At 55.4% G+C, this 24,309-nt stretch overlaps 1 protein-coding gene across 1 annotated transcript in view; it reads left to right on the top strand.

Moving 5' to 3' along the window:
* The window catches only part of ZCCHC24 (zinc finger CCHC-type containing 24), a 49,955-nt gene extending 26,389 nt beyond the window's left edge, over nt 1-23,566 (top strand). Inside the window, exons 3-4 of the mRNA XM_004583522.2 lie at nt 18,228-18,392; nt 22,135-23,566. Of these exons, the coding sequence (XP_004583579.1) occupies nt 18,228-18,392; nt 22,135-22,248 (279 nt within the window). The 3' untranslated portion in view covers nt 22,249-23,566. The remainder of the gene's footprint in view (nt 1-18,227; nt 18,393-22,134) is intronic.
* Nucleotides 23,567-24,309: the final 743 nt, after the last annotated feature.

The following is a 24,309-nucleotide window of genomic DNA, read 5'->3' as shown; positions in this document are numbered from 1 at the left end:
AGGTAGGCCAGGAGCCAGGAACTCCATTCGGGTTTCCCATGTGAATGGCAGGGGTCCAAGCACATGGGCCATCTATACTGCTTTCCCAGGCGATTAGCAGGGAGCTGAATCAGAGGTGGAGCAGCCAGAACTCAAACCAGCATTCTGATACAGAAAGCTGACATTGCAAATGGCTGCTTGACCAGTCACACAAGTGTGCTTGTCCCAGGCCTGGGTTTCCCAGCGCCCTCTCCTCACTGCTCACCACAACTTCACGCCTGGTCTGGGGAGGCTCTCTGTGGGTCACCTGCCCCTCCCCACCATCTCTCCCTCCCATCCTGCCAGCCTTGCTGCTTTCCTTTTGTGACAGTAGCAGAGAGAGGTTGAGGCACTTGCCCAGAGTCTCACAGCTGGTTAGCATCAGGCCTACTGAGGGTGGCCACAGGGCCTAGCCTTCTCTGCTGGCTCCACCTTTGCATGGGAACCATGGCTCATTCTCTAGGCTCAGGGGGCAGCCTTGCTAGCGCCATGATAAGGGCTAACACCTGCCTGAGATGTACCACCTGTGCCCGGTGATGCTCACATGGAGCCTTCTAAGCTCTCCGCATGTGACGTCACTCCACCTCTGCCATCCCCAAACACCCTGCACAACCAGCTGAATATTCTTTTTTTCTACTTTCACTGGGATCTCCCAGTGGGGAGTAGTGGCCAGGAAATCCCTGAACTCTGAACCTTAGCAACCAGGGAGCGCCCAACACAGGCACCTGCAGCTAATGCTGCGCCAGTGTGTGCTGCCAGCATCCGAGGCCGAGCTGGAGCTGGATGCCACGGAGACGCCATTGACCGCACAGCCCCTAATGCCAGCAGGGAGCACTCGCTGGGTCCCAGGCAACTGCCCTGCAAAGGCTGACTCGCTTGGCCCTCTGTCCTGCGCCCTGTAAGGATCCCCGAGAGGCAGAGGGGTAAGTAAGGCATAGAAGAGGGAAGCGATTGTTCAGGGTCCTACAACTCGGCTACATTTCTAAGCAGGCATGGTTTAAAGATGGGGCTCTCCTACATACATGAGGAAGGCAGAAAGAAGTGAGCATGGCAAGGCTGGGGAGCACAGAAGAGGCAGGCAGCAAGCCTTGACCATATTCCTTAGGCCTAGGGCTGCCTGGTTCTTGCAGCCACTGACATCCTCAAGAGCCTGAGGGTGTCAAGGTTGTTGCTAGGACTTGAACCCAGTGAGCCTCGCTCTGGAGTCTGGCCACCTTCCAGCCCCCTTCACCCCTGCCATTAGTTCAGAGCGTGGAGACTGGATCAGGTCCTCAAGGGTCCTCCCCAGGGAACCTCAGCCCCACCTACCTATCTACATAGGTGAGTTAGAGGAAGGGAGCATAGTGTGCAGGGGCCAGCTTTGTGCAGAGCTCCATGGTGCCCTGGCCTGCTGCGACTACCCCTGGCAGAGGCCGTGACTGTGGACAACACCAACCGGGTCTAGGCAGAGGAAAGAAGAGGCTTGGGGGACTGACTTGGAGCCCCGCTGTGTGACCTCAGGTCAGATACTTGTAGTCTCTCTCTGCCCCTGTGTGATTGTCCCCTGTGACTGCACATGAGAATCCCCTGGTGTTTTTGTTGGGTTCCTTGCTGCTGGAAATGTTAGTTCAGTAGAGCGGGGGTAGGCCCAGCCCAGGACATTGGGAGTTTTAAACTGTGCAGGTGATTTCTGCTGCATGGCTAGCAAAAAGCACCTGGCCTGTGGCACAGCTGAGAGGTGGGCTGTGCATGAGACCTTGTGAGTGCTGGAATGTAGGGAGGAAAAGGGTCCTGGAGACTCATTCTTGGGGTCCCCTTCCTTCCAGTGTGTGAGCTACAACCCCAAACCGTGGAGATCGTGTGATTCCAGAGCTTTATTCTGGGAAGCTAGGAGAATTCTGACGGATGGACGTTCTGCATGAGGGATTCCAAGAGTCTGTGGTTCTGGGATCATCCCATGGCCAGACTGTGGGCTTCTGAGCCCTCCCACATGGGGCTGTGTTCCAAAGTGCTGTTGTCCAGCTCCACTGCAGTCTATGACCATTGAACACGTGATGAGTGCAAATGATTCCCGGAACCCAAGTTCCAATGACTCGTTGTGTACAATTCAGGATTCCGGGAGTCTACGAGCTGTCATGCTATCTGGGTAGTTGGCAGCCCAAGGCCTGGGGCTGGCCTTCTTCTCCCAGAAACAAGGTGGGGATGTGTGATCAGGGGACACATGCCATGCCCTGCTTGTGGTGAGGAAGTGTGGTGGAGGTGGGAGCCAACAGAGACCCTATGGGAGCTCTCCATCCCAGGGCCCTTCCTTCAGTGTGGGCAACAGAGCAATGGAAGATGGAGCAGGTGCAAGGGGCTCGCTTGCTAGGCACCCGGCAGCCTCTCTGAATTGGACCCAGTATTGGCCCCATCTCCTGGAACTGCCAGGTTCTGGGGTGCCGGGGTGGGCCCAGACACATGAGGCTTATTGCATGAGGAGCCCCTCCCCGCCTTCAGCTTCCTCCTGCCCACACGTATACAGAATCCTGATTGCAGATGGCAGCTCCAAGGCCCCAAACGAATAGGTGCCCTTGCTGATGGAACCAGCATCCTGACTCCCTCCAGTGGGACCCCTTCCAGCCAGTCCTGGTTTTGAGCTTTCTAATGACTGCAGACTCCTCTGAGGTGTCAGGGACCCTGGGACGCAGGATGATACACCTGCAATCTATGGCCTCCTGATGTCGCCAGGGGGGCAGGGCAGGGGGCTCTTCCTGTCCCCATGTGACCTCTTGGAGCTGTTTTCCTGCCTGCTCACCCTCATTGGTTTCTATTTTACTGCCCCAGGAGGCGGAGGGTGGGCTAGGAAGAGCCAGACCGTGCCATGCTGGGGGCTAGTGAGTGGTCATTCATGAAGCCACTGGGAGGAGTGAACAGGATTCTCTTATGGGAAAAGCTGGGGTGCCAGGAGGCACAGAGGGCACATCACTGCCAGCTCACCATGGCAGAGAGGGTCTTGCACAAGAGCTTGTGTTTACTGAAGCAAACTGCGTGGAGTGACTTATGTTTATACAGAGGGTGAAATTACGGATTTCAGTGATTTCCCAGGAAGCTTTTCCAAAGGCTGATGACAATTTAACCTGCTGTAGTCCAATGCTGATGGGGTAGAGAGGAATGAAGATATTGACCTCTGACCTCTAAGGCTGCATCGAGAGGTGCCCACATCCTGGTGCTGCGGGTGTTGATGCTGGCCATATTTCCTCCCCTAAAGTAGCCTTCAGTTCCACACCAAGCACTTTGCATTTGTGAGGTCATCAGAGTTCTTCAAAACTAGGGCTCAGGAGATCCAGAAACGTAAATTCTCCCTGCTGGTGCAGAGCAGAACCGGGATTCAAACCCGGGTCTCCAAAGTTCCACAGCCAGAACTCTGCTAGCAGCCCAGGACCTGGGAAGCAGAAAGGCATTTTCCAGGAGAGAGAGTGTGGTTTCCCATTTTCTCTTTCAGTTTGATTTTTCCACAACAGAGGAGAGCTCCCATCTGTGGGTTTATTGCCCAAATGCCTGCAGCTGCTAGGATGGTCACGGAACCCAGAAACTCAACCCAGGTCTTCCTTGTTAGTGTCAGGGACACAGTTTTCTGAACCATCACACCCTCCCTTCCCTACACTACACACACGCACACACATGCACACACCAGGATGTGCATCAGCAAGAGACTGCAGTCAGGAACTGGGGCTGGATTTCACATGCAGTGTATACTGTGTGTGTGCAATGTGTAGTATGTGTTGTGTGTAGAATACTGTGTGTGTGCAGTGTGTACTGTGTATTGTACTCTGTGCTGTGTGTACTGTATATGTTGTGTACCCTGCTATGTCTGTACAGTATATTCCATGTGCGATGTGCACAGCGTGTATTGTTTACTGTGTATTGATGTGTACCGTGTATTATATGTGTCCAGTGTGTACTGTGTGCTGTGTGTGCACAGTACATCTCAGGAGGGTCTGGGCTGCCTCTTCCTCCAGTTCCCAGCCTCATCTTCTCCCTCCTGGGTTTTCTTCCACTGTAGACTCAACACCTCTTCCATCAGTTCCTCTTTCTTGGCTCTGAAGAGTTGTTTGGGAACTTGGAAGTCAACTTGGAACAGTGACTGGGCTTGCCTGCATGACTACTTTCCCGTGACCTGCCTGTTGCTAGTTAGGCCCTGTCTAATCTGAGCCAATAGGCTCACTTCTAGGGGAATGTGTGTGTGTGTGTGTGTGTGTGTGTGTTGAGCTTTGGGGTGGTCCTGCCCCCTAGGGCACCTTACACAGGCTCAGGTAATGAGGGGATAGATGCCAGACAGGTGGTCACTGACCAGTCTGTCCCATCTGTCACTCTTGCCAGCTGCACCGGGGTAGCCAGATCTCCTTCCATCCATCAGTGCTGAGGTGTGGCATGGTCCCTCTTGTCCTCAACCCGAACCAGGACTGTCGCTGGCCAGGAGGAGATGCCTGCCTTTGCAAAATGCGCTGGCCAGGAGGAGATGCCTGCCTTTGCAAAATGCTTGAGGCCTCACATTTTAGAGTCATTCTTAAGCACTAAGCCTCCCCCAAGGCTAGCCCAACTCCTGTTGACTTCACCTTCTGTCTGTCCCTGGACTCATACCACACTGTCTCTCTGCCTCCCCTTGCCCGGCCGCACCACCTCCCCACTGCTGGGGCCAAAGCCTCAGACTGATACCCTCACACGATCCAGTTCCTCCATTCTCCATGTGTGGCCTGAGAGTCCTCAGAGTGCCAGGCAGGCCATGCCAGCCCCAATCCTCCGCCTTTGGCTGCTGCCTGTTAGTCCTGAGCTAAAATCCACCCTTGTGCTCCAGAGGGCTGGCCTGTGCTGGCTGGTAAGACCTAATCCCCCAGTGCTCCCTGCCCACCTCTGATGCTTTGCACAAAGTGTTTCAGCTGCAGGGAAGCCTTTTCATGTCCGCTTCTCCTGGTTTGCTCTGCCGACCCCATGGCCTCTGTGCAGCCACCCTGGTCACAGACTCACCTAGCATGGGACTATGCTCCTGCAGGGCCCATCCCCTGGTATGTAGGTCAGGATCCACGTGTGTTCCTGTCATCTGCTTGGTCACTGAGCACTTGCCATGTGCTGGGTCTACCAGGACCGTACATGAGAAACAAATACAAGGAAGGAACGCAGGAGACTGAAGGGAGTGACAGTTGTTTATGACACATGGTTATGCTGCAGTGTTAGGTCATATAGCATTGAGAAGTTGTAATAACTTGAATAGACACATAACAATTTGGGAACAAAGGGCTTACGGATCTGGAGGGGAAATATTTCTGGCAGAGGCGGGAATAGCAGGTGCAAGGCCCGAGGTGAGGCAAGGATGTGCCTGGCCTGACAGCTCCCAGGGTACAGGGGCTGGCTCTCCCAACTCCCATCCCCTCCCCCAGCTGGGCAGCCCTTCTCTAAGGGGACACAGATGGGTGCTTGTCTTGAGCCCCTCCTCCTGTCTCCCTTCTAAACACTCCCAGCAGGGACAGGAAGTCTCAGCACTCGTCTCCCAGCTGCCCTGGCTGAGCTGCCACCGAGCCAGGCTGGCCTGCACAGAAAGGGACAGAGGCCCCATTGAGCCGCCTCTCCAGCCTGCCAGGGACAATGACCACACTGAGGAGCAGGAACATCAACACCATGCTTGTCCAGGAAGTGACCAGGCCGCGGCCCGCCCCCTGCCCCAGGCCTCGCCCTCACCCCTCCTCCCACTCCTGGCCCAGGCTGATAGCCATGTACATGAGGCCCTTCTTCATCCATCTTTTCCTGCTCTGCCACACTCAGGGAATTGGATCTGTCTGGGAATAGGGGACTGGGGTGGAGACAGCAGATATACAGGCCAAGGGATGCATCCAGGGTGCTTGTAGCAGAGACCACAAAGTGCAGGGGGCTTGTGGGGTAGCCTTCCCAGATGGAGAGTCACAGAGGGGCCATGACTTTTTCAAGTTTTATGTTTTCATTTTATTTGAAAGGTGAGACAAAGAGCCAGGCAGAGAACAGTCCTGCAACCCCTAGTCCATTCCACTCGCAAACCCCACATGTTTAGTACAGCCAGGACTAGGCCACACTGATGTAAGGAGCCTGCAACTTTCACTGAGGTCTTCTGCATGAGTGGCAGGGACCCAAGCACTTGCACCATCATTTGTGGCCTCCCAACATGTGCAAAAGCAGGAAGCTGGAATTACAAGTGGAGGTGCAATACAAACTCTGAGATGGGATGTGTCTTCCCTGCATTGAGCTCCTACCTCTATGGCCAATCTTTTTTTAATGAATGCATTTATTTTGATTTTGCAGATTTATTTATTTATTTATTTGTTTGTTTATTTATTTATTTATTTTGCTGGTCCACTCTGTAAGTGTCTAAAACAGCTGCCTGGAGCTGGGCCAGGCTGCTGCTTCCCACGGTATGCCTTGGCAGGAAGCTGGGTTGGAAGCAGAGGAGCCAGGACTCAAAGCAGGCATTCAAATGTGAACTACAGCCATCCCAAATGGCAGTTTAAGCTGCCATGCCAAACACCTGCCCCGGAGTCATATGTTGAAAGCACATGTGACACAAACAGGGTAAGAACTGGCATCTCCCGTGGGCCCAGAGGTGGGGGAAAGAGTGGCCAAGTGCTTACCTATGCCAGGACCTAATCTCTGCCTCTCAATCCTGTGTACCACCTGCTGGTAACACGCTTGCTCCTGAAGGATCTCAAGCAGGTGCCTTGGCTGGGAGTGCCACACAGATTATGGCCTCCTTGCCACCCCTAATTCCCTGGCTATGGCAAGGTAGCCATTGCTCTTGCTGATAGAGCAAGTCATGGGAGGATTTGCCTTGCCTGGGTGGCATATGGGGAAGGAACTTCCCCAGGCTACAGAACATGTTGGGGACATTGAGTCAGGGATGGTGGTGGAGTGGCCGGAGGATGGTTAGAGACACCTGCCTTTGCACAGTCTAAGTCATAAGCCATCTGAAGCTGGAAGTGGATCAGACTGTTCTGGATAGACCCTGCCCTATGGTATCTAAAGAACGGGGCCCCATTTGCCTCTGCTCTGGCACTCCACTGCTCATGGCACTCATCTGGAGCTTATCACCATGCCAGGCTTATCACCACCCCACCTGAGGGCCTTATGGGTCGTGGGGACCCAGTACATATCTGCGGGAGATGTGCATGATGACCCGGTTCTTCTGCACTCTGTGGCCCCTGCTGGCCTGTAGAGCACAAGGGGGACCTCTGAGGGACAGCCTGGTCCAAGCTGGCACATGCCAGTGTATAGTGAGCAGCCAGCCCAGCCAGGGCAGTGCCTGAGCTCCCTGCTGCGAAACTGAGGCCCAATGTGTCCTAAGCCAAGGATCCTGCAAGCAGAGCAGGAAGCTAAACTGAGGGTCTCCTGGCTTCTGTCCAGGCTTCCAGGCACCCACCCTGGCCAGCAGTCCTCATGTCTGCAGCTCTGGGCTGACTTTTCCTGACAGCTGGGCCTGCTGGGAACTGTGCGTGCCAATGCCAAGGCAAACATTGGTGGTGGAGGCGGGGGCAGGAGGTGCCTGCAGGCCCTGCGTTCCTTCACTCCCCTGGACAGACAGGGCTGGAGCCCCTGAGCAGGCAGGCTGGACTCCTGCTCCATGAGCATTGTTCCTGGTGATGATTTCCAGATGCTGAAGAGTCACAGGTTTGGGTTGGGGCCAGGACAGCCAGCCAGCCCTCCCCAGCACCTCGCTGCTGCCACCGCTACCTTGGCTAGTCCTACTGTTTGAGAGATGTCCCTGCCTCCCCACACAGGACTGCTTGGCCCACAGGCCACCTAGCTCCTGGGTGAACAGTGCTGGGCGCTGTTCCCAGCTCTGTCTCTAACTTGCCCTCTGCATGCTTCTGTTTCCCAGGCTGTAGATTGGGCATCTGAGAAGACAGACTAACCCATACTCCAAACTGTCCCAGACTGTGATCTGTACCGTGCACAGCTGTGTGGTTCCTGGACCCCCGCCATCAGGAATTTGTTAAAAACACTGCTTCCCAGGCTCACTCAGGATCCTTGGAACAGGAGTCCAGGAGTAGGGGTTAACAGGCTGTGTCCTAGCAATACTCTCCACCCCACGGTTCTGATACAAATTCACATGGAAGCCAGTAAGAGTCTGTTAGGAATGAAGGACTTAGGGTATCCAGGGTTAGAAAGAAGGATGCAGATTTGGTTTTGTGTAGCTTGGGAATGAATAGGGGCCACGGACCCCTACTGCCTCTGTCCCCTCCCTCTACCTTGCCCCAGCGGTTACTGCATGGATGAAGGGAGACTTTTGTACCATGCCTGGCCATCCCTTCCCCTTCGGTGGGAGTACTCTTCTGAGACAGGTGCCCAGGGCAGCTCAGGGCCTGCATCTGCCTGGGTCACCTCTGCATTAGCATGTCTGAACTGGCTCTGCCAGCGAAGGAGCACTGTGCATAGATTGCAGAGTATGCGTACCACTTCCCGCACAATGTAAGGGGCCCCACAGAGCCCAGAGAGGCAGATGGGAAGCTTCCAGGAGGAAGTGTGGCTTCCACTGAGTTTGACTGGGAGGCAGGGTGCGCCAGGCAGTGGGACTGGGGTGTGCAAATGTGGAGATGAGAATGGATGCTACCAGTCGGGTTACCAGGCCTTGGAATGTGTACCTGCCCTGCCTCCTCCCTTCTCAGGATCATGGTCAGATGTGGCTGCCCACAGACAGGACAATGGTGAGACTTCCAGCTAAGCCACCGACTGACTGTTTGACCTCACCCAGACCTCCAACCTCTCCGTGTCTTGAACTTGGCACCTGTAGGAGACTGGCATACCAGATAGCCAGTGGTGACCCTGCCCACAGACTTTACAGCTGGGGCCTGAGTGGGAGATGCTGACCACTGGGGCATAGCTCCCCACCCTGCCTCCTGCAAGGAGTGTACTTGCCCTTACCCCCCACCCTAGTCGGGAGTGGGAGAGACAGTGGAGAAGGTTCAACAGAAGCCTGGCCCTCAGGAGTGGGAAATGTCAGCTTTGTTTCCTCCCCAGAACCCTCTGGAAAAATCCCGAAGAGCTGAGCAGGTGTGTGCTGAGTGCTTATTCTCCCATAGCCAGGGCTAGCCGACCCCATGGAACTATGGGGAAAGCTGCCAAGCACCTGCTCCAGTCATAGAGCCTGCTCTGTCCTCTTAGAGTTATCACAGGTGACCCAGAAGCTAGCTAACACGCTCCACTCTCAGATACGCACTCAGGGATGAGGGAGCCAGACAGCAGCCACAAAGACCAGGGTTCGAGGCACGCAGTTCATTTGCTTTGTGATGTCAGGCAGGTGACCTAATCCCTCTGGGCCTCACCTGGAGAGAGGCTCTTAAGGAAGCCTGGAGCCCAGTGCTTGGCCAGCAGGCACACAGCAGGTGCTTAGCACTGCCAGCCCCTGGCACTCACCTGCTGGGAGCTCTCAGAGGTGGAAAGCTTGTGTGTGTCTCCTCTCCCACTCTGTGGCCCAGAAAGGGGAGGTGATTTATGAGGGGGTGGAGCTGGAGCTGGAAGGCAAGCAAGCCCACAGCCTCGCGCCAGGCAGCCATGGGAGCCCCAGCCTCCGGGATCCTGCCAGAGTGGCCCCGAATTGCTGACTGCAGCATTCTGCCGGCCAAAGCAGATCGCATTTCTTTTCTGGCACTTGGCCACCCTCCACACCCTTCCCCCATCACTATTTTGAGCTGAGTTCCCCATCCCCTCCTCCCTGGGCTTTGGCCCTCACCCTAAAGCCTTTTTTTTGCCACCGGAGCAGCGGCCTCACCGCCTTGTAAACGTTCCCCATGGGAGTTGGGCACTGCCTTCACTCCAGCCAGGTAGTGCTGGGCTGATCACAGCCAGGCCAGGCCTCACTGGGAGCAGCGTTGGATACAGCAGGGCCAAGGGCCAGCCAGCCCGAGGCAGCTGTCCCAGCAGCCAGCATAGCCCTCCTGGGGCTCCCGGGGAGTGGACACAGTTCACATGAGGATCAGTCCCAGCCTAGCCACTTCCTACCCTGGGACCTTACCCTCTTGCTCCACACGGCACCCTTCATGTCCCTGCCCTCTGCTAGTTGCAGCCCAAGGCCTGGTGCCCTGAGACACCTAGAGGGTCCTGAACACGTGTGCACTCACACACACATATAGACACATACAAAGGCTGGTGGACAACAGCATGGTGGTTGGTGAAATCTCTTCCACTTCCAGGTGAAATCTGGGCCTGGCACTCTGGAGGCTGGGTCAGGGCAGGATGTGGCTTGGCACCAAGCAAGTGGCTCCCCTGGGAGTTGAGGGAGCCAGGCCTTCTATATGAGGTGGTGGTATGGATGGTGGGGGCTAGGCGGATGTCTAGCCTAGGGACATGGACCAGGGCATGAGGTCCTGCGATGGGAGAGTCCTCCCAGCTTGCCCGGAGTAGGATACCTGGCTGTATTCACTGGTTAGAGCAGGGTTTGAGGCAACATGGAACCTCGGGTCATTGTGGGTCTCCTCTTAGTCATACAGAGATGGGTGTTCCAGATGTGAGAGGACTTGGGGAGACTGCCCAAGTGAACCAGGGCTGTGGCTGCATAGGGCAGGAGAGTGGGGCATGGTCAGAAGACAAGGCTGAGTGCCTACACAGGGGACCCTACCCCCAAAGGGGACCTTGCAGGGCCTGGAGAGCCACAGAGGAGGCCACATGGTTCCCAGGAGAGCCACCTGCAGCCAAGTCACAGCCAGCCCTGTAGCTGCCATGGCCGCCGTGGCCACAGTCACGTGCAGAGAGGAAGCCCGGGTGTTGTGCAGGCGCCGTGATTCGGATGTTTTCCGCCCTTCCCGACCAGCCCCTCTTCCCTTCCCCGCCCTCTTCAGGGTACATTGGTTTGCCAGGGACAGGAAACAGAGAACTCAGGGAGTGGCTGCTCACGTGGTCACAGGGGCCTTGCTTTGCAGAGTCTCCTGCCTGGGATGACTTCAGCCCACCAGGCCTTGGGGGTGTGGGTGGGGGATGGAGACAGGAGCTGCAGCAAGGTGGAGACCTCACAAGTGCAGGCAGGGTTGCTCAGGGCAGGGGCCTAGGCACTTGGGGGGCCCGCTTGCCTCTGCCAGGCTCCACATCCTTCAGGTTTCTTTCCTGAGTTGGCTCTCTGCTTGTCACTCAGCTGTCCCCTCTGCTCCTTCCTGCTTGCTCTGCTCTCTATCCCCGCTGCCCCTCACCCCTGACCAGGCCCAGGGCCCCTTGTCCTGGCCTTCCCTGGAACTCCACCCTTGTTCTCTCTATCTCAGTCTCTTCCCTCCCCTCCCCTCCACCCCTCCACTCAGTGCCCCCCTCCCCGAGCTTTCCTGAGGTCTTTTCCTGTCACTGTGAAAGCTCCCATTGTCCACAAGCACAGTGACAAACCCCAGTGTTGTGGAGTCACGATGGCATTTTTTGCGGTCGTTCGGGGTGCCTGGGAGGGGTGGCTAGGGGGTTGGGCTGGTTGGGCCCCTGCTGGGCTGCAGCAGAGGATGGGGCCTGGGAAGTGGAGGGACCAAGAGACCAGGAGACCAGGTATCTGTCCTCAGACAAGGGAACCCTTGAGGCTCCCCTCCCCCCCAGCAGGCACACCCTACCTGTCCCTCTGCCTGCCACTTCCTCCCCAGGGGTCTCTGACACCTGCAGCTGCCAGGCCTTCCACTTGCAGAGCAGTGTGCATATATGCATGTGTGTGTGTGGATGGGAGTATCAGGATCTTTGCAGGGCCCCCAGCTTCCCTACATGAGAGCTGTTGCATCAATCAGAGATCATTGCTCATAGTGCATTGCCCCAGGCCTGTCACTCAGTTCACTTGTGTGGTCTCTGTCCCAGTGACATGGGGCCTGCATGTCTCACTCCATGGGTGTAGGTCAGACTTGGACTTGAGTATAGCAGCACCTAGCCAGGGGCATCTGTGATTGATGTAGTCTGCGATCAGTGGAAATGTCCCACGACTGGCCCCTTTCAAAGCCCTGGACTCTGCGTTCCCTGAAGGCAGAGAATTCCTTTATTTTCCATAGGCCTGGAATTTTCCACAGAGCCTGGTGCACTCTAAGCTGTCACTTGGGGTCAGAGGTCAGATGTAAGGTCTGCTCTCCCTGGAACAGGATTGTTTTCTAAATCTCTCATCCTGGTTGCTCTGGGTGCCAAGGGTGTCAGCAGATGAAGGTCAAGGTGAAGCAAGGCCCAACCTGCCCCCCATCCCTGGCCCCATGACCCCTCCACTGCCCCAGCTTCAAGAAAAGCAGGGAGAGAGGCACGAGACTCACGACAGGAAGTTTCTATGCCTCTTGATCCCGCTGTCTGTGCTGGAGGCCGGGGCCCCCAGGGCCTCCTCGGATGCCTGCTATGTAAGTAGGTGCCTGGCCACACCACCCCTCGCCTCTGCTGCTTTGTTACAGCCAGGTTAAAGGCCACCTTAAGCCCCCATCTCATCCCCTACTCTGGGAAGGGACAGGACAGGCTGCAGGCAAGACCGTGCCAGCTTGCAGCCCCTCCCTTCTCTCCTCCACCTGCTTCTTTTGGCTCCAGCTGGGTGCATGGTGGGGCCAGTTCACTCTTCCCCACCAAGGGAAGGCACAATGGGGTTGTCAGGCACACGATGACAGCAGCCCATCCCACCCCTCGTTCTGGACATGGGGACACGCTAAGAAAGGGCAGGGGCGGGAGGATGAGGTCCATGTCAGCAGCAGCCCCTTTCCCATCTGTCCCCTCCCCCATTTGGCAGGTACCCTCCTTCCTGTCAAACTTTCTCTCCATCACGGTTGAGAAAGTGGCCTGAGTCAGACGCCTGGCTTCCCATCTGGATCCTCCCATTTCCTGGCAATGTAGCCTTGGGCATGCTACGTGACCATATCCTGCCTCAGGGTTCTCATCTGACATATGGACCCAGTTTTGGTTAGACCTGAAGGGCCTGGCCCCAACAAGACTTACAGCTAGAACACCAGCAGCTTCTCCAGCCTACCTGCCCTGCTGGGGAGGCACAGTTAGCAAACCTGAACCTGGAGAAAGTCCACAGGTGTAACAGGACCCAGAGAGCAGAGGTCGTGCTCCTTGGGGCTGAATCTGACCTGAATGCACTGAGAGAGCACAGCCACAGCCCTCAGCTGCCCTCCTGGGTCCAATGTCCTCCTGAAATTAGCAAAGACCATAGGATCTTCCGTATGTAGGAGACTCCTGTCCCATAAACCTGGGGAAGCAGGTGGGATACAGGGAGTAAAGGAGAAGGTGGCAAGTAAATTCTTTTTTTATTGGAAAGGAAGATTTACAGAAAGAGAAACTGAGAGAAAGGACTTCCATCTACAGGTTCACTCCCTAAATGGCCACAACAGCCAGAGCTGAGTCAATCCATCGTCAGAAGGCAGGCGTTTCTTCCAGGTCTCCCATGGGGGTGCAGATCCCCAAGGCTTTGGGCCATCCTCTACTGCTTTCCCAGGCCACAAGAAGGGAATTGGAATGGAAGTAGAGCATCCAGGACATGAACCAATGCCCGTATGGGATCCCAGGGCATGCAACATGAGCACTTTAATCACTGAGCCATTGTGCTGGATCCAACAAGTGAATTCTTAGCTCGATGACCATGGGACCATCCCAGGCCCAACACCCTGCGGGCACCCAGGGGAAGCAGTGGCAGAGCCACCATGTTCATTCCACACAGGCTCTCACCTTCTTGAGAAAGCACAGGGCACCCCCTAGTGGGCAGGAGGGACCTGCAAGCCAGGAAGTAGCCTGATAATCATCCTCTTCATTTTCTCCTCTCATTTTTTTGAAATTTGTACTTTGTTTCTCTTTTTGATCTGAAAGGCAATTACAGAAAGAAGGAGAGACACACAGAGAGGTCTTCTGCCCAATGATTCACTCCCCAGAAGGCTGCAACAGCCGGAGCTGAGCCAAGCACAGCCAGGAACCGTGGAACTTCTGTAGATCTCCCATGCTGGTGCAGGGCCCCAAGCACTTGAGCAAATCTGCTGCTGTTTTGACAGGTGCTCGCTCCTCTGTGAGCACAAACAACATGGTCAGCACCATATCATTATAGGATGTGACACAGGCTGGCCCCAGGCCAGTGGCCCCTCTGGCCACTCTGCTGGTTGACCACTGACCCCAGGCTGGATGGGGCAGGATTCGCAGTCTTATAGAATTCCCTGCTGGGGCAGGGCAGGTTGGGCTGAGGGGCTGGTGTCTCTCTTGCCCAGTGCTGGCCTCGGCCTCCTGAAACAGACACATGTGGAGGTGACAGACAGCGGACGTGAATCCAGGAAGCCTTCCCTCCTGCCCCGCCCTTCAAACATGTGGAGGATCTTTGACACACCCTGTCCTTTCCTGCACCTTAGTCTTGTTGTCTGTGAAATGGAGTGCTACTGTTTCCTACTGTACAGGGTTCTGGTCAGACTTGAAAGGGGACCAGCTCGGCCTCAGAGCCTAGCACAAGAACGCCACTTCTCTTCATTTTCTCCTGTCAGCCATGTCTCCAGAGCTATTGTGGCCTTCCTTTTGTTTTTCTAGATCCTTCCATAAGAGTTTCAGAAAGCAACATCCATCAGCCTTTGTCACCCTCCCAAGCCAAGGGTAGAGAGCCCCGCACCAGGCTTCCCATCCTGTTTTCTAACATATTCTTCCTTGTGCCATGGGCCTCAGCCCGCACCTCTGGGTCACCCTTGGCCCTTTGGCTGGCCTCAGGAAGGGGCTGCTTGCTGGCTGCTGAGCACCAACTCTGTGGGAGGCCCTGAGCCAGGACTTGCATGTACACACACACACACACACACACACACACGTGTATCACAGCCAGGGCTGGCAGCTATGTCATTAGCAAGCTGCAGAAATACTGAGCAACCGGTCCCAGGTCCCACAGATAGGCTGGGAGGCTGGCCTCTGGGACATGCACCACAGTGTCAGAGCTGGGTGTTCCCACTAGAGGCCAGGTGTCCCATCACTGGGCCCTGATGGGCTGCTGCAGGGTAGCCACCCCTCTAACCGCACCTGGAGCCATGTTTCCTGGCCCAGCCCTCATTCTTCGCCTTTATCCTGGCTTTGGCCTATGCTCTGTCTCCTTTTTCTGCCTGAGTCTCCTTCCTGGTCACTGCTGAAGGGGAGACCAATGGGAAATGATTTTGCAGTCAATGTCCGGGGCTGACTTGACCCCTCCCTCTGACACTTTGACCCTTGCCCTTTGCCCTGGCTGTGGGAGCTCAGATAGTGCATGTTCACTGAACCTGTGCAGCCTTTTTTCTTGTCATCGTTCCTCTGAGAAGGCAGGCTGGCTGCTATTGGCATAGCTTCAGCATTGTAGTAGCTCTCTGACCCCAGGACCTACAGACTCAGACCTCAGAGTGGGCCTGGCTGGCAACAGACCCCATATTCCCCCCATTCCAGTCACCGTGTGTCCGGTTCCTCCCATCCCTGTATAATCCCTTGTGATGGGGTTGAAGTTGAGCCCTCTGAAGGCAGGGACGTGGCAGAGTGAGCCCAGCATGGACTTTTCTTTAGAATGGCAAGAGGAGGGAGACTGAGGCACCAGATGGGGCAGGGGAGCCTGAGACCCACAGTGACTTCAGACAAAATCACCCTTCTGCTACAAACTGGCTGCACCCTTCATGTCCTCCTTGGCATAACTGGCCTCCCTCTGACAGTTGGACAGTGCCCTCCAAGCCAACTCAAAGGTCAGAGTGGTGCTATTGTCACTTTCCAAGTTGAGATTTGCGCCCTCCATTCCTTCCTTCCCTTTGCATCTTTTACCCGAGATTCTGGTAAGGCTCAAGCAGCAACAAAGGGAAGAATTGGTTTTTTGTGGGTGTTGCTGCACTGTCCCATGCATACTAGTCAAGACTGAGGGTGCCTGATGGGGAAGGGGAGCAGGGTTCGGCTCCTGGATTTGAAGGTCTCAGCCCACCTAAGTCCACTACAGCCTTACCCTCCGTGGTGATTGCCTTTGCCAACCTGCTCCAGATCACAGCCCACCAGGACTTTAGAACTGAAGCCAGTAGCCCAACCACTGCGCCTGACACCCAGCCTTCTGCCCCATGTATCCCACAGCTGTGGGCTTCACCCACCAAGGAATAAAAGCGCAAAAATTGCATCTGTAGTTCCAACAAGGCAGGGTGGCCACTGTTAGCATAGCATCAACACTGTATTCGGTGTTACAAATAAGCTAGGGATGATTTGAAGTCTATGGGAGGAAGTGTTCATGCAATACCGCACTCTGTTTTGAGCATCTGTGCATTTCCGTATCCTGGGGACTGCGAGAGCACTCCTCCTCTGGATATCACCAATGAGTGCTCCTCTGGGGAAAGTGTTCCTGCAGAAACCAGCTGTGACACAGCCTGGGGCTTCTGAAACTTGGTGAGGTACGAGTTCCCCAGGTCTGCGTGCAAGGTGGGACTTGAGGACTAGCAGGTGGATGCTAGCCCTAGGTGCCAGGTCAAGTAGTGAGCAGCTGGTAGGCACTGAGAAGATGGGGAAGATGTGTATGCAATTGGCCTGGTGGACCAGCCACCCTGACCCTGGCCAGCAAGGCTTCTAGACCCATGTGCTCTCGTGTATGTGTGAAGTCTTCTTTGTTCAGGAGTGGAGGTAACTAATATGGCTTATAAAAACATTCTGTAGGGCTTGGCAGCGTGGCCTAGTGGCTAAGGTCCTCGCCTTGATCCCATATGGCCGCTGGTTCTAATCCCGGCAGCTCCACTTCCTCTCTATCTCTCCTCCTCTCAGTACATCTGACTTTGTAATAAAAATAAATCTTAAAAAAAAAAAAAACACTCTGTAGTCCAAAATCTATTTACCCAATCTGAAGAATGGGTATGTAGATCATGGCAGGTTCTCCTGGTGAGGTATTATTTGGCAACAGAAAGGGATAAAGTACTGTATGTGTCGTGACAGAGTTGAGCTTTGGGAACCTCCCACTCAGTGAAAGGAGTTAGACACAGAAGGGAAAATATGGCCATGGCTCATTTATATCTCAGGAGGGAAATTGAGATGGACTATTTTCTAGTGGTTGCCTAGGGCTGGGTGGGATATGAGATGTTTAGGAGGAGGTAAGGAAGAACTATTGTGGGGTGGAGGGCTATTTATGAAAGTGACAAATACTTTGAAAAATGAGACTGTGGTGATGATGGTACAACATGGACCATGCAGTGAAACTAGGCAGGTGCCCATTTTAAATGGGTACAGTGCAGGATTTGTGAATCAAGTTGTTTCTAAAAACCATGTGCAGGAGACTCTCCTATATGAGGTGTAGCTACAAATCAGCAAGAAAATATAAACTCACAGGGAAAACAAATCATTAACAGTTCATGTAGCAAACACAGATGGTTGTGGTGTGTGCAGGGAGACTGCACCTGGCTCATGGTGACTGACATCGCAGCCAAGAGCCACCACTGTGTCAGGATGTTCTACCTGTGGCAGTGAGGAGGCTCTGTCGCCGGGTGGTGTGCTATGCTGCCCTGCTAACTTGCAGCTTGGGAGGGCACTGACAATTTGGTGTTTTCATCAGAAGTGAGCAGTGCTCAGCTTCTAGAAATTTACCCCGGGAAATACTCACTCATATACAACATACACACAATTGTTGTAACCTTGCTGGGAATAACAAAAGAATGAAAACTACTAGATGTTTAGAAAGAGTGATGTATTGTGACAGCACTGTGAACCTGACCTAGTATGGTGGACTGGCCTACAGCAGAGTGTGACAGCTCTGCTTGTCCTGGATGGGGGATTCCGAGATCTATTAGATTAAAAAGGAAAAAAGGAAGCTAGAACAAGATCTTCACCTTGTTTCCATTCATGTATGTGTGCATGAGTGTGCTTGTGAAGGTCAGGTTCTCCCTCAGGGTGGTCTCAGAGAGAGGAAGTTGGCCTCCAGGTAAGGAAGCATGAGGCCATAGCAGGGACAAGGGGGAGTTCATTTTCAGTGTACACCAATTTCTGCCCACGTGGCTTCTTCCGTAACTGTTTTAACTGCTGCACCGAGGAGCCACAAGCAGCTGCGTGCAGGTCCACACCGCCTCCAGCTGCACCTTCATGGCATCTGTCTTAAGAAAGCGCCCCAGGCAGATCTCCCAGTCATGGATTGCATGTGTGCTCGGACGGGGGCGGGGGGGAGGGAGTAGCATGGGGGAGTGTGCCCAGGGCTGTCCAGAAGGTGCCACATGGAGGCAGACTGGGGATTTGAAGGCTGACAGCAGAGGCTGTGGGGGACCCCAGGAGGGCATCTCCCTGGCTTCCTACATCCTGTCCCCTGTATCTGCTTCCCTCCTGTCCCACAGGCACGCCCCAAAGGTGAGGGGCTGACACCATACCAGGGCAAAAAGCGCTGCTTTGGCGAGTACAAGTGCCCCAAGTGCAAGAGAAAATGGATGAGCGGCAATTCCTGGGCCAACATGGGGCAGGAGTGCATCAAGTGCCACATCAACGTGTACCCACACAAGCAGGTGAGCGGGCAGGTGGCCGAGTTTCCCCCCAACAACTCCCCAGAGAGTGGCTCTTTCCCTGCTTGGGCGACCCTCCCTGTTTATTTGTTCCTTCCTTACTCCAGTTTGGTCTTCACTTGTGTCATCTGAGGTGGGGGGAAGAGAGGGGAGCCCCCGGCCCCAGGAAAGGAAGGAGGACAAAAGGGTCTCCAGATCCTGAGAGCCAATGAGCTGTGGTTGTGAAGGGAGCAGGCTGTGACGACAGCAGAATGCTGTGGAGTGTGTGCATCGAATGTGTCCGTTCATGCCAGTGACACGTGGAGATGGGCCCACAGCTGGGTGCGAGGCACAGCGCCCCTGGGAAGAGATGGAAACATCTCACACTGGGAAGACTTGATGAAGGCAGGCTGCAAAGGAGTATCCCTTGGGAGGAAAGGAGGGACTCACCATCCTGGGGGTACAGTGCAACAGGTGCAGAGGTGCAGGGACTAGAGGGGGGAGCTTAGAGCCTGCAGCTCAGTGTAAAAGCAGGAGGAAGGGGCAGGGTCAACATCAGCGAGCACAGAGAGGGCCACATGAGAGCATCCCAGGAGCTCAAGGTGCTCCTTGTAAGCCAGAGAACTCTGGTTGTGTCAGAGAGTCATGGATGGATGGATGGATGGATGGATGGATGGATGGATGGATAGATCAGTAGGCAGGTGGATAGATAGGTAGGCAGATGGGAAGGGTGGGTGGGCAGATAGGTGGGTGGATGGATGGATGGGTGGGTGGATGAATGGATGGAAGTGAAAGTCTAGTGAAAGTGTGGGAAAGCCAGTGGGAAAGCCACCACTGTTACTCCCACACAGACTGGGTCTGAGCCCAGGAGGTGATTCTGATGCCAAGTGGCTGGATATGACACCACATGTGTCTCAGGAGGGAAACTGGAAGATGAGGGTAGAGTGGTGACCCAAGAGAGCAGTCACACACAGGTGTTTGAGATAAAGGTGAGAGTCTGGACACACGGGTTCTGTGGGAGATGTTTACAAGAGCCCCAAGGAGAGACATAAGCAGAGGCAGTGGCATCTGTGATTGTAAAGCTCCTGAGCGGTCGGGTACCATCAACCTCAAGACGCTAAGGAAGAAAATGGGGTTTCCTGCAGGAAGAGTGTAGATAGATGGAAAAGGGACGGATGGCCTGTGTTGCCAAACCCCAGCATTCAGTTGTCACATCAGGGACCAGCAAGAGGGAAGAGAGCCTGAGAGTGTTGCAGTCGCAGGAACTGGGGGAGCCGTGGGTGGCTGCCCAAAGCTGTCAGGTCTGCAGGCTGCAAGGGTCGCTTTGGCCAGGGGACCCCTGGAGACGCAGCGAGGTGGGAAGAGCACGACAGCTAGAGGTGAACAGGAAGGAGCACTGTGCTGCCTGGCTGGGGACAGAGGTGGTCAACAGTCCATTTCTGTGGCAGAAGTGGGCAGGGTGGGGAGGGAAGGGGGACACATGGGTCTGTATACATGTGTGAGGTCTCAGTCTTTATGACTCTTCCACCCTCACGCACCTGAGCAGGGCTCCCCAGGCTGGCTGCAGCTTCCCAGCACCCAGCAGGCAGGGCTCCAGGCTGGGTTCCTTCTCCCAGGCCAGGCCCCTTTCTGATTCACATCAGCCTCACCTCCATCCTGCCAGACTCAGCCCAAGCACAGCCTCCCTGTCCCCAGCATTCCCCGGCTTCCTACTGTAAGAATCTCGCCAGCGCACATGGCTATTTTTCCTCCCCTCCCTGTCATCTCACCAGCATTTACCAAACACCTACTGTGTGCAGAAGAAGGGCACTGAGGCTCTGGGCAGAGGTGGGACAGACATGGGTCACCAGGGCAGCCTACTTCAAGGGGTCTCACTTGCCCAGTGCCCAGATTCTCCTTGCAGATTCTCAGAATTGTTCTTCCTGCATGGAGGCCATGACAGAAGGGGTACTGAGGCGGGGAGGGGTGCCCCCTCCCATCTTCCCAGTAGTCAGGGGCCTTTGAAGAGCTGGTGGGGAGGGGAATGCTCAGGGCCTCTCCTAATGAGGGTTGGAGAGGGCTGGAGTGATCTACCCTGTCACTAGCCTGACCCAGGCTGTCCTCCCCCACCCCGGATACAACCCTCACATCTGCTTCCTGTCAGGTTCCAGCTGGGGCAGCTCCCCGCTGCAGGCCCTGCATCCCCCACCCCAGGAGAAGAAAACACTGCAGGGTATGGGGGTGGTCCCAGCTGCTGAGAGGTGGGGAATCTTCCTGGTCGTTTACCCCCCATTTACCCACTTACCCAGTGGTCCTCAAAGGAGTGTTAATAAGGCCATGGCCAAGGGGACCTAACTCGGATGAGAGCAAGACCCTGCCCACCAGGGCTGCTTGGTTCCTCTGCCCCACATCATGACAGTGATGGCACACGAGGGCAACACTGCCCTGTGTTTCCAGGGCCTTCCCTGCAGTGGTCATTAATCTCATCATCCTATAGGCATTGCCTTAGTTTCTCTTCCCAGCAAACTTATCCAGCCAGTTCCACTTATGAACCCCATTTTATGGAGGAGAAAATTGAGCCAAAGAGGTTAAGTGGCTTGCTGAAGCTTACACAGCAATGACCAGAGAGAATGTTACAGAGAGACAGATCATCTGTCATTTGGTTCACATCCCAAATGGCCACTATGGCCAGGGCTGGGCCAGGCTGAAGCCAGGAGCATGGAACAACATCCAGGTCTCCAACGTGGGTGCAGGGCCCCAATCACTTGGACTGTCTTCTGCTGCTGTCCCAGGTGTAGGAGGGAGCTGGATGGGAAGTGGACTTTGTTGGTGTTGGAGATCCCAGAAAGGAAGGGCAGAAGAGGGGGCAGGAGACAGACTGAAATTGGTCCACATCCAACACCACCCCATTCACAAACATCAAAACCCTGCCAGTGAAGCGCTGCAAACAGCCCATTTCCCAGGGATGGACATTAAGGCTCCCTGAGTCATGTGGTGAGCAAGTGGCCAGTCACCTGGGCTACCTCCATGTTCCCATTAACAAACAACAAAGTTGGGCCCAGGGCGGTAGTCTAGTGGCTAAATCCTTGACTTGTATGCACCAGGATCCCATATAGCACTGGTTTGTGTCCTGGATGCTGCACTTCCCTTCCAGCTCCCTGTGGCCTGGGAAAGCAGTAGAGGATGGCCCAAAGCCTTGAGACTTGGAAGAAGCTCCTGGCTCCTGGCTTCAGATCAGCTCAGCTCTAGCTGTTGCGGCCACTTGAGGAGTGAACCAACAGATGGAAGATCTTTCTCTCTGTCTCTCCTTCTCTCTGTAAATCTGTCTTTCAATAAAAATAAATAAATCTTTTTAAAAAGAAAACAGTGAGGTCCTGTTGGTGCAATGACTCACTGAGCAGGGCCAGGCCCCGGACGTGGGCTGGATGCATTTGGCTGCACCTGTGGAGCGAAGGTTGTGAACAGCCTTCCATGGCTCCCAAGACAGCCTGAGTTGGCGTGGCTGCAACTAGAAGCTCCAGGAAGGGGTGGGTGCTGGGTGCTGGATTTTTGTGAGCTTCAGGTCATGGGGAGAACCAAATGCTGTGTGCCCCCAGGCTTCTGGAGGCAAGACCATGGCACCCAGGGCCTCAGCCCTGGAGACAGACCACAGGCAGGAGGCAGGAGGAGCTCCCTGGGACCTTGGCAGAGTGGTTTCTGGCTACAGATCCTCTCTGCTTCACTCTTTCTCTCCCTTTCTCTCTCTCTCCCCTGCCTCCTTGGGCCCCCATCCTCCTGCTCTGTACAGAGACCCCTAGAGAAGCCAGACGGCCTGGATGTGTCAGACCAGAGCAAGGAGCACCCACAGCACCTATGCGAGAAGTGCAAGGTCCTGGGCTACTATTGCCGCCGCGTGCAGTGACCACTGCCCACCTGCCCACTGGCCTGCCCACAGCCGTCCTCCTGCCAGCCCGAGAAGATAGCCCCCTGCTGCGTGTACCTTGGGTCTGGGGGCTACTGATCCTTGTCTTGTGTGTTGACAGTGTTGCTGACCTTGTGGCCCCATGGAGGTGGGGAGAGGGCACCTCCGGGGCTCCATTTGGGTGTGCGGGGGACAGGAGTCAGTGCCCAGTTTTGGGGGTTCCCTCCTCCCCATAGACTTCTCTGAGAGCCCCTTTGGGGTATCAGCCTTGCGTTGGCCACAAGTGCACTAAATTTACTGTGAAATCCCAGAATCTTGCAGGTCACCCAGCCTTGCCTCCTTGCCCTAGCACTGTCAGCAAGCGCAATGGACAGAAACCTGTTCCTGTTGTAGGTGCGGCTGCCACCAAGCAGTGGCTCCCTTTTGGCCCTGCCCACAGGAGGGCCCAGATCACGCCCACCTCTGATGTCACTGGCAGTGCACTGGTGAGCTGCACCCCCACCCCCCACAGACCCAGAGAGGCCAAGGTCAGGAGCACGGAGACCCTAGGTCCTGGGCTATACCCCATCTTGCCCTCTCCCCCTGCTCCTTCTGTCAGGCCCCTCCCCTCCCATGGGACGCACAGGCCTTGATGAAGGTGGTGATCCCAGCCAGGAAGCCACCTGGACAGGGAGGACACTGACCTGGCTTGGTCAGCTTGGACCAGGGCTTCTGGACTTGGGACTTAGTTTTAGTGAGAGGCACTGGAGAGTCTGGAGGCCAGAGGAGTGTCATCTCTCCAAGAATAAAGAACTCCATTTGGAGAGTGGCACCAGGGACAGGCAGGGATTGGGGGGAGGAGACGAGGGGCCTGCACCCCTCCCCATCACCCCCCTGATCCCCCTGCTCCCCAACCGGCACTGCCCTGGAGCACCCTGCCTTGCCCTGGGTGCCATTACCACCACTACTCACCTGGGCCTCCCCAGTCCCTGCATGCACAGCCCAGAGGCAAGCTGCAGAACTTTGCATTTGGAAAAAGGGGGCGATGACTGCAGGCAGGACCCCCACCTCACCTCCCACCCGCAGCAAGAAGTGCCATCTTCTGTCTCTTCCACGGGAGGGCTGGCAGGAACTGGCCAGCACGGCTGGGCCCCTTGACTTTGTCCCGACATTGTGCCTCTATGGGAAAGGGAAGAAAAAAAAAAAAAAGCAGACCACAAAACGGGCATGAGATTCAGTGTTTACCAAGGCCGATGGACGCCTGCCTGGTACTCGGCGGCCTTTTGTTTTCAAATGAAAATGCTTTGTGCAGTAGAGGAGTTAGAGTGAAGCATGTAAGTGAGGAAGTGGGGTGAGCATCCCAGCAGCACCCCACCCCACCCTGGGGCAGGAAGGGAGGGTAGGGAATTGGGGAAGGACAAGCCCTCCAGCTGGGTTCCAGCCACCCTGGGCTCTGCTGCTCCCTGGACAGCGGCTCCGGGTCCGTCAGGGTGAGTTGGGGTGGCTCTGGGCCAAGGCTTCTGCCCCCCAGGCAGGAGCTGTCGCTGTCAGTCATCCCACGGGAAGCAGTAGCAGAGCCTGTAAACACAGGGTAAACACAAACGCCTGAACCAGCAAAACCAGCCAAGGGGCCCTGGGCCCAGGGCTACATGTACCTGCTACATAAGTGGAAGAGAACCCAGGCTGCACAGGCCACAGGAGATGGGCTAGAGCCCCAAGACCCTGCAGTGGGCTTGTCCAGCTGGAACCCACTTGTCAGCTTGGACCAGGTCTTTCTGGCCTTGGGGTCCTACCATCTGCACAGCGCTGTCACCCCGGGGGGGGGTGTCCTTCAGCTGATAGCAGCCCCTCCAGGCTCACTATCCCTTGCCCCATGCTAGGTAAATCTGGGGGCTCTGTGGGACAGCAAGAGCCACCCCTGCCTGGGCTAGGTACTGTGAGAGTTAAGTGGTCGGAGGCTGGGAGGGCCCATGGATGAGAACGTGTGTGGTTTTAGGTTGTTCCGAAGGGACAATCGCTGGGTGTTACAGATCTAGTGATCTAGTGGGAAGAGAATGTTGTTTACCCCATATGAAGTATTTG

The sequence above is a fragment of the Ochotona princeps genome, chromosome 13 (assembly GCF_030435755.1).
Source record: "Ochotona princeps isolate mOchPri1 chromosome 13, mOchPri1.hap1, whole genome shotgun sequence".
In the NCBI taxonomy this organism is placed as follows: domain Eukaryota; kingdom Metazoa; phylum Chordata; class Mammalia; order Lagomorpha; family Ochotonidae; genus Ochotona; species Ochotona princeps.
The sequence above is the reverse complement of the archived record's forward strand: the minus strand, read 5'-3'. Positions and strand labels throughout refer to the sequence as shown.